Below are 12884 nucleotides of genomic sequence, written 5' to 3' on the forward strand. Positions count from 1 at the left end.
AAAAATAAATTGAAATTGGATTTGAATTACCTCAGGAGCCATGACCTTGTTGGGATTGGTCTAAGCGATTATATAGGTGTTGGAGATGAATCAATCTAGAGATTTAATAGCTCTCAGTTGGCCAAACAAGCACCAATAAGGAAGAGGAAAGCGGGATGAGGAGGAAAGGAGAGCAAGAGCAGAGGGGCAGAGGAGGAGACAAAGAGGAGGAGCCAAGAGAGGAACTGAAATGCGACATGAGCTGAGGCAGAAAGATGGTGTGTGCAATGGGGATTGACATGCATGAGATGAGGTTGAACGATGGTGGCACTGCAGGGGGCGACAAGCGACAAGGTGAGGTAGAGAGAGAGAGTTCGCATTAGGATTGGGGTTCCAAGGGTATATATAGGCCTATTATATTGTGGCTCATTCAGCCCAAGAAGAAGAGATGAAGCGCAAATCCCATTCTCCTTGTATAACACATGCCACACTCTACTCTAGCCAGCCACCCTTCTAGACAGAAAGTGCTATATATACACGCTGACTGATTAGCCTAACTTCAAGAAACAACCATTCTATAGAAACACATCCATCATTCACACTCACGCATGTAAGTCCAAGCTTACATAAATTTCGTAAAATCTTACCTAAATTAACTAGGCAAAGAGGAAATGTATTCACTCGTGAATATTTTCAATGCAATAAAGTCATCTTCATAAGGTAATGATTAAGAAGCATTTTCTTTACATAATATCAAATGGAAATATAACAACCTCAATATCCAAGAAATTGGAGGTAGGAAGATATCATAGCCGCATTTATAAGAAATGGTGTGCTCACCTCCTAAATGTCCAACATATTTTATGGAATTCAACATTAAAGCCAACATCAGATTATATACCTAATGAGTACAAGCGCAATGTCCTCAACAAATAAAACTCACTTACTAGTGGGCCTCCTAAACTCCCATCACACTTCCAAACCCACCATTTGGTATATGCCGCTGCAATAGTTTACAATGAAATAACATGTTAGTAGAAATATAAATATTCACCTATTGCCTAGGTAACACGTAGCATATAGGAAGGGGCATGGGCAGGAGGATAAGCAGAAGACAAGCCACTGTGGAACTGAAGAAAAAGAACTTTCTTTCAAAACAATTAAGAAAGTTCCAAAGGGTAAACGGGTAAAAAAAAAAGTCACCCTCTTCAATTGCACACATTTACCCCTTTCATATTCATTACCCTTTCTTACACTGTTCAACCCTCCTCCCCTAGTTGACCCTCCCTCACCCCTGCCCCACACACACACTCTCTATCTAATCTCCCTCACTTTCTTGGCACGCATCACCACCCGTAGGAGGCTTCAATTGGATAGCAAGCCATAACAATCAACTTATGAACCCCACCATGTGTACCTGCATTAGCAGCAGTACACTCGACTTTGACTTCCTAGATCGGAATCCATCTGCCTAACAGATCAATTGATAATCAACCAATACATCATTGCTAATATCTACTACCAAAAGGAAAAGCATTAGAGCAGTTAAATCAACACAAGGAACTAAAGTTGGATCTTAATTACCTCAAGAACCATGATTATGCAAGTGTCGATGATGGGTGGAGTTAGGGAAAGGGAATGAGTTGGGCACCCCTAGATGAGCAGAGAGAGGCTCATATGTTTGGACAGATGAGGATTATTTATAGGGGTCCATTGAGACGTAATATTGCAAATGATGGGTAAAGTGTCCAATTACAACAATTTATAGTTGGAAAAATTATTTATTATTTTGAGAAGATATTGTACTGTAAATTGTTTTTGATAGGTTGTGCTGGTATAAGTTGAGTATTTATATGGTTTTATGGAGTGCAGACATTTGTAGCCTATACTAATATACCATAGGAATACACAGTATGCTTTACGCATACTTATATTTGTTAACACAAAAAATTTTGAGCCTTTGGATGGCCTATATCTTACGGACCATACTCACTTTGTGCAGTTATTATCTAGCAAAAAATGTGTTTTGCATTTAGTTCAAAAGAAATGGCAATTACATTTTACATCAACACTTCTCTAGGAACACAGATTCCACATGCACCTTGACTAGTAAAATAAAATGGGAGACTATGCCCTTTTTCCTGCATCCACTTATTTTGGCTTATAATGTGTCTTGCCAATCTACCATTCACAGCAATTTTTAGTCATTCATCATTATAATGCAATGAACTACCAATCACTCCATACCCTGCTATAACCAATTAATTTAATACCATCATAACCAACTAATATAATTTCCCTCACAAAATCTTGTGTAAACAGTTGTGCCATTGATATTTTTACATTCTATAAAAACACTTTTGTAACAACATTGATTCCATGTGTACGTTGACTAGCTAGTATTTGAAAACAGAGAGCAAAGTGTCTAATTAATTTCCCTTTTCTTGCATCAAACAGAAATTCATTCACTATATCGTATATGCTGGCCTCAGTTATATATTTGTGATTTCTAGAGTGAACATATTTGAAAACATGTAATGGAGCTAGTTACTTTTCCTCATTTGCATCATTTAAGAATTATTGTATTCATGTGGTACATGCTGGTATTGTTCTTTTATTTAAGGCACGTACAATGGTGCATGTAGAATTTCTTTTATAAATATTTAATTGTTTATTATTATGAAAATAGGCTCATGCTATAAGTTAAACAAAATAACCACCTATGTATAACCAGTTAAATTGGTGACAGGCTTGTATAATCATTAGAAATTTGGTGATTTTTCCTCCTGTAACCTATTCAGCTAGTTATAGGAGGCCATAGCTACTTCAATTTGTTACATACAGCTCCAAATAAATTAGCAACAGGAAGTAAGAAAAACTAAAAAAAATGCAAGTTAGTGGAATGTTATCTCTAACGTTCCTTCTGATGAGAAGTGTGGAAGATTTAAAAAAAAATAGAGAGAGACAAAAGATGATGTAGAGTGTATGTTGCATGCGCGCTCGCAGACTACATAGAACAGCCTTCGCCAGGCAGCAGAGTTTCCACCATTCCATGGCTCTGTATTATTATTCTTCACCAGATGCACCAACAGCAGGCGATCCGGTTGCCTACGAGGAGGCACCCTCAGACGAGCAACTGAGCTGCAGCTAGCCTAGCAATCGGGACCCTGCAAAATAGGTTTCATATCAAAGAGTTAACAATTGTGCAATGACTAACACGACCAAGAAGTTAGGATGACATTAAGATTAGTTCATCGCTCAACCAACCTGAAAGGAGAGCAAGAAACATAATCCAGCCCGGTCTTTGCAAAGAAAGCAACCGACGAAGGCTCCCCACCATGTTCACCACAGATGCCCACCTGTTTACAAACAAAACCAAACAATCAATCAAGCTGTGATTTCTATGAAAAGAAGCAATGTCCACAACTGCAAGACTAACCTTCAGGTTAGGCCTAGCTTTGCGGCCCCTCTCTGTAGCAAACCTAACCAACTCGCCCACTCCTCTCTGATCAAGCACCTGATATGTTTATCAACATTCAATAGGCGAGTTAGAGTTACTAGGTAGAATTTGACCAGAGTGTGCAAGTACATCAAAAGCCAGAAGGGCATGCAAAATGCCTAGAAGACATGAGATGCTCGAATTTGTAAATGATGGAAATACAGGTACAAACTAAAATTGAAGGGTGAGAGTTGCTACAATTTTACCTCAAAGGGGTCATGTTGGAGGATACCCTGAGCCAGATAAATGGGGAGAAACTTCCCCACATCATCCCTGCTGTAACCAAACGTCATCTGTGTGAGGTCGTTCGTTCCAAAAGAGAAGAATTCGGCCTGCTCTGCTATCTTTCAGGTTGCAAAACGAAAACAACAATGTCAGATTTTAAATTACAGGAGAAATGTGCAGATAAACTTATTATTTGCACTTGGAATACTCATCTCATCACTCACTATTCACATGTTTTAGGGTAATTCTGAGGGTTCTTAGTTCTACAACAAACGAATTCATGTAAAATACAGTCTACAAGCTAAATCAAAGCCATGTTTTAAGATTTTCTGAAATAATGGAGCTATCAGTTGTTCCTACCTCATCAGCCACTAGAGCTGCCCTGGGAATTTCAATCATAGTTCCAACTTTGTAGCCAATGGTTTTGCCCATAGCGGTGAAAACTTTGTTAGCAATTTGACGGATAAGAGTCACTTGATGCCCCAATTCCTGGAAAAGTAAATGCCAGTTGTCTGAAGGAAAAATCAAGTGACTGCAATAAACTAGAATATTGAGAGAGTAAATTTCAAGAAAATGAGTTTAGTGGAAGGAAAATTGGGTGTAGGTGACTTGATGTTTCCATATGTGTTTTATTATTCCAGAGAATCTTCAATTACATATTAGCAGTTTATGCAATTTTTTCATCATGAATTTTGTCATTTTGAACTGCATGAACTGCACAGATAACATGCACGTAAATAAGGAAATAAAGATGCATGCCTGAGGTGTTCCAACAAGAGGAACCATTATCTCTGGAAAAACTTGAATACCCTGGTTGGCCATCGCTATAGCAGCTTCAAAGATGGCACGGGCTTGCATTTCTGTTAATTCAGGATACGATATACCAAGCCTGAAATTTTTCAGTTCCAACATTAGTCAAGGTAAAATGTACAGATATTATATTCTTCTTTAATATTTCGCAAACAAGACAAGCTGATATACATCCCATCAAGAAAAGCTGATATAAAAGAACATAGACGCAAGAAGAGCAAATGGATCAGGGAGAGGAAAAAACTGCTTTAAAACTGAGTAGCATAGCACAAAAACCAACCTGCATCCACGGAAACCAAGCATTGGATTCACTTCTGAAAGTTTTTCTATTCTTGCAAGGGCATCCTCCTGATTGGATCCAGTTTCAGAACATAATTCATGCACAATTTCCTCAATATTCCCTTCTTGAAGGAACTCATGAAGTGGAGGGTCCAGGAGTCGAATAGTTACTGGAAGCCCTGAAATGCAAATATGGATGTTCAAACCAGTCCAGCATTACAAATACATAGTCTGGAGCTAACTATAATTTATGTTGGATGGATCACTGATCCATTCTAGTAACCATGAAACGTGTTCCATGTACCACTTGCAAAAAAGAAAGGACAAGTCATACCAGAATTGTATGCTGCTAACTAAAGATTGATGCCAAATAATATGCTAAATTATTGGCACGATTATTATAGTATTTTGCATCCTAATCTAGCAAATTTCTATTCTGTCTGCATTTGATAGTCAATTTTTGCTTATTTAAGAAAGTTGCTCCCTCCTGTTTTCTTCAGCGGAACTCGCTGGTGGATCCAGTGTTTTTAAGACAAAGCATGTACATGAATACTTAGTGATTATTACATACCATCCATAGCACGGAAAATGCCTTCAAAGTCAGATCTCTGATAAGGCAAAAGACGATCTAGTGCCTTCTGCCTCAGTTCACTTCAACAGTGGGAGCCATAATCATCTGCCTCACAGCCTTAATCCTCTCATCTGAAGCAAAGAACTGCCAAAGTACAGAAAAAAAGAGAACATGAAACTATTTTCCTTGTCTAGAACAGGATACTCGCATCCTAAGTTTACCTTTAACTGTGAACTCAACAAAGGAATTTAGGTAAGATTCCCAATTATCCTAGCCAAAAAATATTACACAATAACTAAGTCTATACATACCATGTGTTCCGTTCGGCAGAGTCCAATTCCTTCTGCCCCATTGTTCCGTGCTGCCAACGCATCCTCGGGGGTATCTGCATTAGCCATAACCTAGGACATGGAACATATACACAATAAGCATTTTTACTGAAACTTGTGTAATGGGGGTGATTAGCTTTGAAATGACTGAATAAATAAATTAGAGCCCTTTTTTAGTTGATTTCAACTTGAAACATTTCTTCTCCGTGTTGTGACTAATTCATTATTTCTAAGATTTTACCTTTAGCTGTCTAGCTTCATCCACCCAGGACATGAAAGTTCCCAAATCACCACTAAGGGCTGGCGGAGAAAGTGGCTGCTTGCCAAGGATCACTTCACCAGTTGATCCATTCAGTGATAGCCACTCACCTTCATGCAACACCTTGTCTGATATCACTACTACCTGTACATATAGACACAGCAAAGTAAGCAATTATCAAATCTCGTTGAGCATTTTAAGGTGGCATGTTGCCTTCTGTCTAACAAAGCATTTGTTGAATATGTGCAAGCAACAAATCCAATCACCTTTTCAGTATCATTTACACGGATGCTTGAGCATCATGAGACACAACATTTTCCCCATCCACGTGCTACAACAGCAGCATGAGAGGTCATGCCACCTCTTGCTGTAAGAATTCCAACAGCTGCGTGCATGCCACCAACATCCTCTGGGCTGGTCTCTGTTCTCACCTATATATTCATAAAGGGCAAAGAAATTCTCATGATACAAGAACTAAAGTAACACAGTATGGAGCTTTCCATATGCATTTTGAGTAAAGCTGCTTCAATAGATGGGATTTTTTGCCTGTAAGCAACTATTCTAACATTTACAGGAAACAGATAAATTTTGCCATGACAATTGACAAACATTTTTCAATGAAGCACAAGTCCAACACAAAATTACATGAAAATTACAGAAGATATTTTCCCCTTAAAAATAGGGGATGAAAAGCACATGTACCAGAATAGCAGTTTTCCCTTGGGCGTGCCATGCTTCAGCATCCTCAGCAGTAAATACGATTTGACCAACAGCAGCCCCAGGTGATGCTGGTAAGCCCATGGCAATAACTTTATCTTTGTACGCTGATGGGTTCTCAAACTGATATTCATAAGATAAGAGTAAAACAATGGTGTCATACATTGCTACTAATTCAGTTGTGAACTGAACTCAAGTAAGGCATGCTGAGTTCTATTTGAGAAACCAGCAAGCAAAGAAAGGTTAAATAAGAGCTGCAAACATCAACACTTGTGCGGTTAAGTATGGCAATTGTTGGTAGAAAATGGTATAAAAGTTGATCATGTACAAAATAAAATTAGATAATTTACATGATTTTCTTCTGTCCAAAAATCATTCTCAACAATATGCAATGCTCAGAATTTGTACGTATGAAAAATCTAGTTTATAGGTCATAAATGGAATGGATGATGAGAGAGCTGCAGTCCAAGCCCAATGAGGAAAAAAAAAAACATGTACAACTTGCTTCATTCTCAGCATTAGTTATAGACCAGAAACACAGACATATAATTGTTTCTTCTTATTTACAAATGCATACTCAGAACAGTGGTTTGGTTCTTCTGTAACATCAATGAACCATTCACAACTCATGCGAAATAAACAGATGACATTTTGATTTTAGGATAACAGAGATGCTGAGAAAATTGCTCGAAAAAACAGAGATGTTAAGAAATTCTATTCATATATTTAAATGCTTCAGTTTACAAGTAATTCATGGTTATTTATTACCTGAGGATGGAGAAGCTGGTCCAGGTGGCCTGGTTCTACCATCTTAATTGCTGCACGGCGCTCAACAAGGCCCTCATTAACCATGTCCACGGCAATCTTTACAGCACCTTTGCCTGTACGTTTTCCTGTTCTGCACTGCAACATCCACAGCCTGTTTTCCTGAACAGTAAATTCAATGTCCTGCATCATATGAAAAAGCAAGTCAGTCTGAGTTCATAGCCAATGGCAGTAATAGAGAGTTTGAGATGCAATTCCAATATATATATAAACCATTTGGAGCAACATCAGGATTCCAAGCGCACTTGTATGTGCAAGTTATTGAAGAGATTAATGTAATAATGCTTGAATATGATAAAAGGATGGTGCACTATTATGGGTGAAAATGCAATAACAAGGTACCATCATTTCTTTATAGTGGCTCTCCAGTATTTTGCAGTTCTCAACAAGCTCATCATAAGCCTCCGGCATGTGGTCCCTCATGGCATCAAGATCTTCTGGGGTTCTGATTCCAGCAACCACATCTTCGCCCTGAATAAGAAACACAGTTGCATCATGCAAATTCATTGAGTTCACTGCACATTTACCAAAACTTGAGACATGTAATTTGACCAAACAGGGGTACAAACAGTTCATGCAGTATCCATACATGCATAACACAACAGCTAAGATTCAGAATCAAATATAGGCAACATGAACCGAGTCATACCTGAGCATTCACAAGGAACTCGCCATAGAGTTTCTTCTCTCCAGTGCTAGGATTCCTAGTGAAGAGCACACCTGTACCAGTGTACCAGAAGTGTTTCCCATGTTGCCAAACACCATGCACTGCACGTTAACAGCAGTGCCTCGCAGCCCGGTGATCTGGTTAATGCTTCTGTACTTCTTTGCTCTCGGGCTGTCCCACGAGTCAAACACAGCCAACACCGCTAACTCAAGTTGCTTCCTCGGATCTACAAGGTAACATAATTCAGATGCCAAGAAACTGCTTTGATTTAAAGATACTGTTTTGCTATGACTTAAGGGTGAAAGTGCATGAGCATACCCGAGGGAAATTGCTCCCCTTTGGTGTCGACGTACACATCCTTGTACTGACCCACTAGTTCTTTGAGGTCAGTGGCAGACAGGTGAGTGTCGTTCGTCACCCCCTTGGCTGCTTTCATGGCCTCAAGCTTCTCCTCGAACAGTGCATGAGGAATGTCCATAACCTGGTAAACAAAGGCCCTCCTAAGAAAGACTAATCTTGGCACCAGTTACAAACAAAATATGAGCACAAATTTTTTTTACAAATTTTGCACCTGAGACCCTGACCCTCTCTAGTGAGGAATGCCTACCACAACATGTAATGCAAATCAACTTTTGAGAAAAACTCAATCTGAATTCAGTTGAATTCTATTTTGCCCAAACAAGCGAGTAAAAAAGCCAGCAATCCATACAATAAGCTTTCGCGATCTAAAGATTGGCTCTTTCTCATTACTCGTTATTTTACCAGGGCGCCGCGTCCGGGAGGATCGAAACCGATCTAGCCGTTGGGTCTGGGCTCCAGCCTCCATGGGGAGCACAAGGGCGGCATGGACGGTTGGCCTCATCAGCGCGGGAGTCACCTGCTGCCGGCCCGCCGGCTGCCGCATTCGCCGGTGGAGTGGAGTCGTGGGTGAGCATTGGGTCATCCAGAGAGAGGAGGGAGAGGAGCCGGGTGCCGCATTCGCCGGTGGAGTGGAGTTGGATCATGGATGGTTCAGCTCCATGGACCATGGACCGGTAGGTGCGAGGTGAGATGGCTAGGTGGCACCCATGAGCGACATGCGACCGACCGGTGTCCAGTGAGGCGAGGGTTGCATCCCGGCACCGACCACACAGTTGTACATAGAGACGTAGATGGAAAAGGGCGGGAGCGGGTTTTTGTCTCCACCAGCTCCCACTCGTATGTCTCCTGTCCTATCCCGCTCCGTCTCCCCCAGATTTGAGACTAGTTGATTTTTTTTCCTCGTCTTGTCCAATGGAGCCCTAATTTTGATTCGAACCGTACTGTTCCATCCCGATTAAAATGGTTAAAAGGTCTAAATCAAACCTAATTATAAGGTAATAACTACAACGTACAAATCAATAAAAAAAATCATCTAAATTTTACCACACCTAACATAACATAACATTACAATAATTATATATGCATTAGTTTACTAAATTTTTTATTAAAAAATAATAAAATTTCTAATAAACTCACTAAACGTATATATAACATATACTCCAGGATATGACGGATTTTAATTGACCTTCACCCAGCCCCGATCAGTGCCCCGCTCCATCTTACCCAACTAGGGTAGGACGGATAGAGACCCGACAAGTCAGGTGAGGATTTAGATCTCTAGTTGTACACAAGTAGAACTGCTTACCGTTAGGGAGCTTTTGTAAAAACAATCCTACAAGTTGGTACTTATTTCAGAAACCTCCATTCAAGCTTATTTCGACTCTTTTTCCTTTTTGAGAAGGACACTCTCTGTATATAAGCCTACTCAATTGGAGCGCCAAAAAAAATTACAGCAATCAGTACATGGCCTAAAAAGATCCTTTCATATACCTCCATTAAAAACAGGGGCAAGTCGGCAGGGTATATTTGTAATTTCTCTGAAATATTAAGTTTGCTATGGATATTAAGTTGAACATCTGAAATAATTTTATATTTTCCATCTAATTCTCTCCTTAGAAAGCCATGTTAACTGTTACTGGTCTAGAAGTGGAGAAATGATTTCCTTTTTCAAAAAATTCATTGCTCAATCAGTTTTTCTAACAAAAATAAAATATTTTGAAGCATATGTACTTTGGGGGGGGGGGGGGGACGTCGTGAAATGTAATTTTTCTGACAAAAAAGGAAAGAGTTTCATTATTCTTTTGGACGGGTGACAAAAGAGAATCGTAGTAGCTAGTTGCCAGTAATATTGAGCTTTCTTTGAATCATTATAGATGGGACAAAATCAACTTGGAGAATCTGTTTAAACTTCTCCAGAGAAGGCTAATACTGCAGACGTCATGAATTGTGTTGTAGCTGAACTAACTAACCTTTTCCCCTCAGCTCCCAATGGACAAAATCGATTGTTTCATGAAATGAAACGTGGTGACCCAAGAAAGAAATTTTCTTCCTCTCTCTTGGTTTCATTTTTTCTTCTTCTTGGAGTAAAAGAGTATGAAACTCTGCTGGTAAAGACAGGCGTCTCCTTCATCGGTTCTTCAGTCCAACAAACAAAAAAAGCGTCCGTATCCCCAGTATTCCGTGTACATGTCTCTTAGCTCATAGTTTGGAGCTCAAATGCTGACAATAGCACCCTCTATGGTACTTTTGTATAGGGATATAATACATATGTACGCATTTACAAGTTTTTTTATCTGACGAAACAATGTTCTCCCCGTATATGTATATATTTTCTTGAAGCGTCAATTCTCTTTCTCAAATTTAGATCATGCTAGTAAAGCAAGGGTACACTTAGTTAAGGAGTTAAGGCTTTTGCTCACCGGTGAAAGGATTTTGGAGTTAAAAAAATAGATCAAAGCCAGAACCAGGTTAGTCGTGAGTTGACGAATCATGCCTGAATATATATAGTACATTCAGTAGTTGGTTAGGGTCTATGGATAATGTTGTATCTCAACTAATTCATAGCGAATATGTAACATCTGTTGATGATTAATATATTCTCTTTCCCCGCAAAAATAAAAAAAGCAAGGGTAAACTTAGCCCAATCATTTGACTAGTAAACTCCAACGCAGCATCGCGCACGATAACTGGCCTGACGTGCCGAATAATCCCCACCCGTTGCGGGTGACCCAAGGAAACTGAACACTAGTACCTGGCAAACAGCCAAAAATCCTCCACCTTGCTGACCCCACCCGGCCGCAAAGCGCAAGTGTGCAACGAACGCAGCAGCGAACGTCACCCACGGCAACGAACGGTCGATCGGTCGGTCGGTGCACGCAAAACTATGCAGCCCAGCTAGCTAGTCGGACAACTAAGCGAATAGGAGTAGTTGCAAGCTAGAGTGGTATGCAATGCAACCGGAGCTGAACGAGTAGAGCCTAGCTTAGCTATTGTCCGATCCGAATCCGACGAGCTGCTGACTCGGTGATCGGTTCGGTTAAGAGTACTCAGTACTCACGACGTTGCCGAACATGTCGAGGAACCGGCGGTATGAGTCGTAGGCGAAGCGGTCGCCGCTCTTGGCCGCCAGCCCCACCGCCACCTCGTCGTTCAGACCCAGGTTGAGCACCGTGTCCATCATCCCGGGCATCGACACCTGCACGCAGCTTGCACGAGATCAGACCAGCGTGCGTGAGACGGACGGACGGCGCCCCGTGCGCGCGCGGCCGAGCGGGCACGAGGGACCGGCAAACGAAGAAAGCAACGCACCGCGGCGCCGGAGCGGACGGAGAGGAGGGGCCGCTGCGGGTCGCCGAGGCGCGCGCTCATGTACTCCTCCGCCCACTGCAGGCCGTCCAGGACCTGGCCCCACAGGCCCGCGGGGAGCGCCCGCCCGGCAGCCTGGTACTGCTGGCACGCCTCCGTCGACACCGTGAACCCCGGCGGCACCGACAGCCCGATGCTCGCCATCTCCGCCAGGTTCGCGCCCTTCCCGCCTAGCTGGAGACATGCATGGTCGATGAGAAAGAAATTAAGAACACGCAGTAGTACACGAACGATCAGTGTTCGTCGGTACTACTCACCAGGTCCTTCATGGCCCTGTTGCCCTCGCTCTTGCCCTTGCCGAAGTGGAACACCCTCTGCATGGGCACACATTGAGCGGGCGCCATTAGTGCAATGCAAACAAGTAGAGAGATCGAGCAGGTGGTGAGTGTGGTGATCGAGCAGCACCGGCCTGGCCCTCTATTTATAGCAACTGAGGTGGGCGCCGGGACTGACGTGGCGCGCCTATGTGACCTGCAGAGGTACTTCACCGCACGAATGGCGCATGCGGGGGAAGGATCAGCCCGGGAAGGGGCTGGGTGGGTGACGGGGCGAGCGCAACTGTGTACAAAACGATGCGAAGAAACTTGCAAGCATGTAACACTTTTGTAAAAAAAAAGAACAAAAACAGGGTGAGCGTGCGCCCCTCGCAAGCAATAAAAGAGAAACATGTATGCACAAAAACAGTTCAGGAAAAGATTGCGTTGCCCACGATCGTCGCAGAAAATTCCAGTGCGGATGAGTTTTACACGTAGTTTCAAGTTTCAGAAATGGTCTCAAGTGAAAACTGCATGCCCCGGTTAACTAGAGCAGAGCCAGACGTGACACACCGAACTAAAGCTTCTCATGCCACTCTGTAGGACTAAGATACATTATTAGAGAGATGAATAGATATCTTAAATATTTATTTCAAAATAAATTGTCTACTTTTTATTTACCTAACGTTTCTAAAAACATATAAATTAAAACATAATCTTTAGAGAGACAAAACAAGAAAATAA

The 12884-nt window shown here is 41.5% G+C and overlaps 1 protein-coding gene and 1 pseudogene across 1 annotated transcript; both read right to left on the reverse strand.

Moving 5' to 3' along the window:
* Positions 1 to 2466: 2466 nt before the first annotated feature.
* Positions 2467 to 9121, reverse strand: LOC133929787 (pyruvate, phosphate dikinase 2-like; annotated as a pseudogene).
* A 2436-nt stretch (positions 9122 to 11557) lies between these two features.
* LOC133928082 (pyruvate, phosphate dikinase 2-like) lies at positions 11558 to 12230 on the reverse strand. Its single transcript, XM_062374362.1, has 3 exons — positions 12144 to 12230; positions 11830 to 12060; positions 11558 to 11716 (listed from the first exon to the last, which is right to left on the reverse strand). The coding sequence occupies exons 1-3, from the start codon at positions 12228 to 12230 to the stop codon at positions 11558 to 11560; spliced, it is 477 nt and encodes a 158-aa protein (XP_062230346.1).
* Positions 12231 to 12884: the final 654 nt, after the last annotated feature.

This window comes from Phragmites australis, chromosome 9, assembly GCF_958298935.1.
Source record: "Phragmites australis chromosome 9, lpPhrAust1.1, whole genome shotgun sequence".
In the NCBI taxonomy this organism is placed as follows: Eukaryota; Viridiplantae; Streptophyta; class Magnoliopsida; order Poales; family Poaceae; genus Phragmites; species Phragmites australis.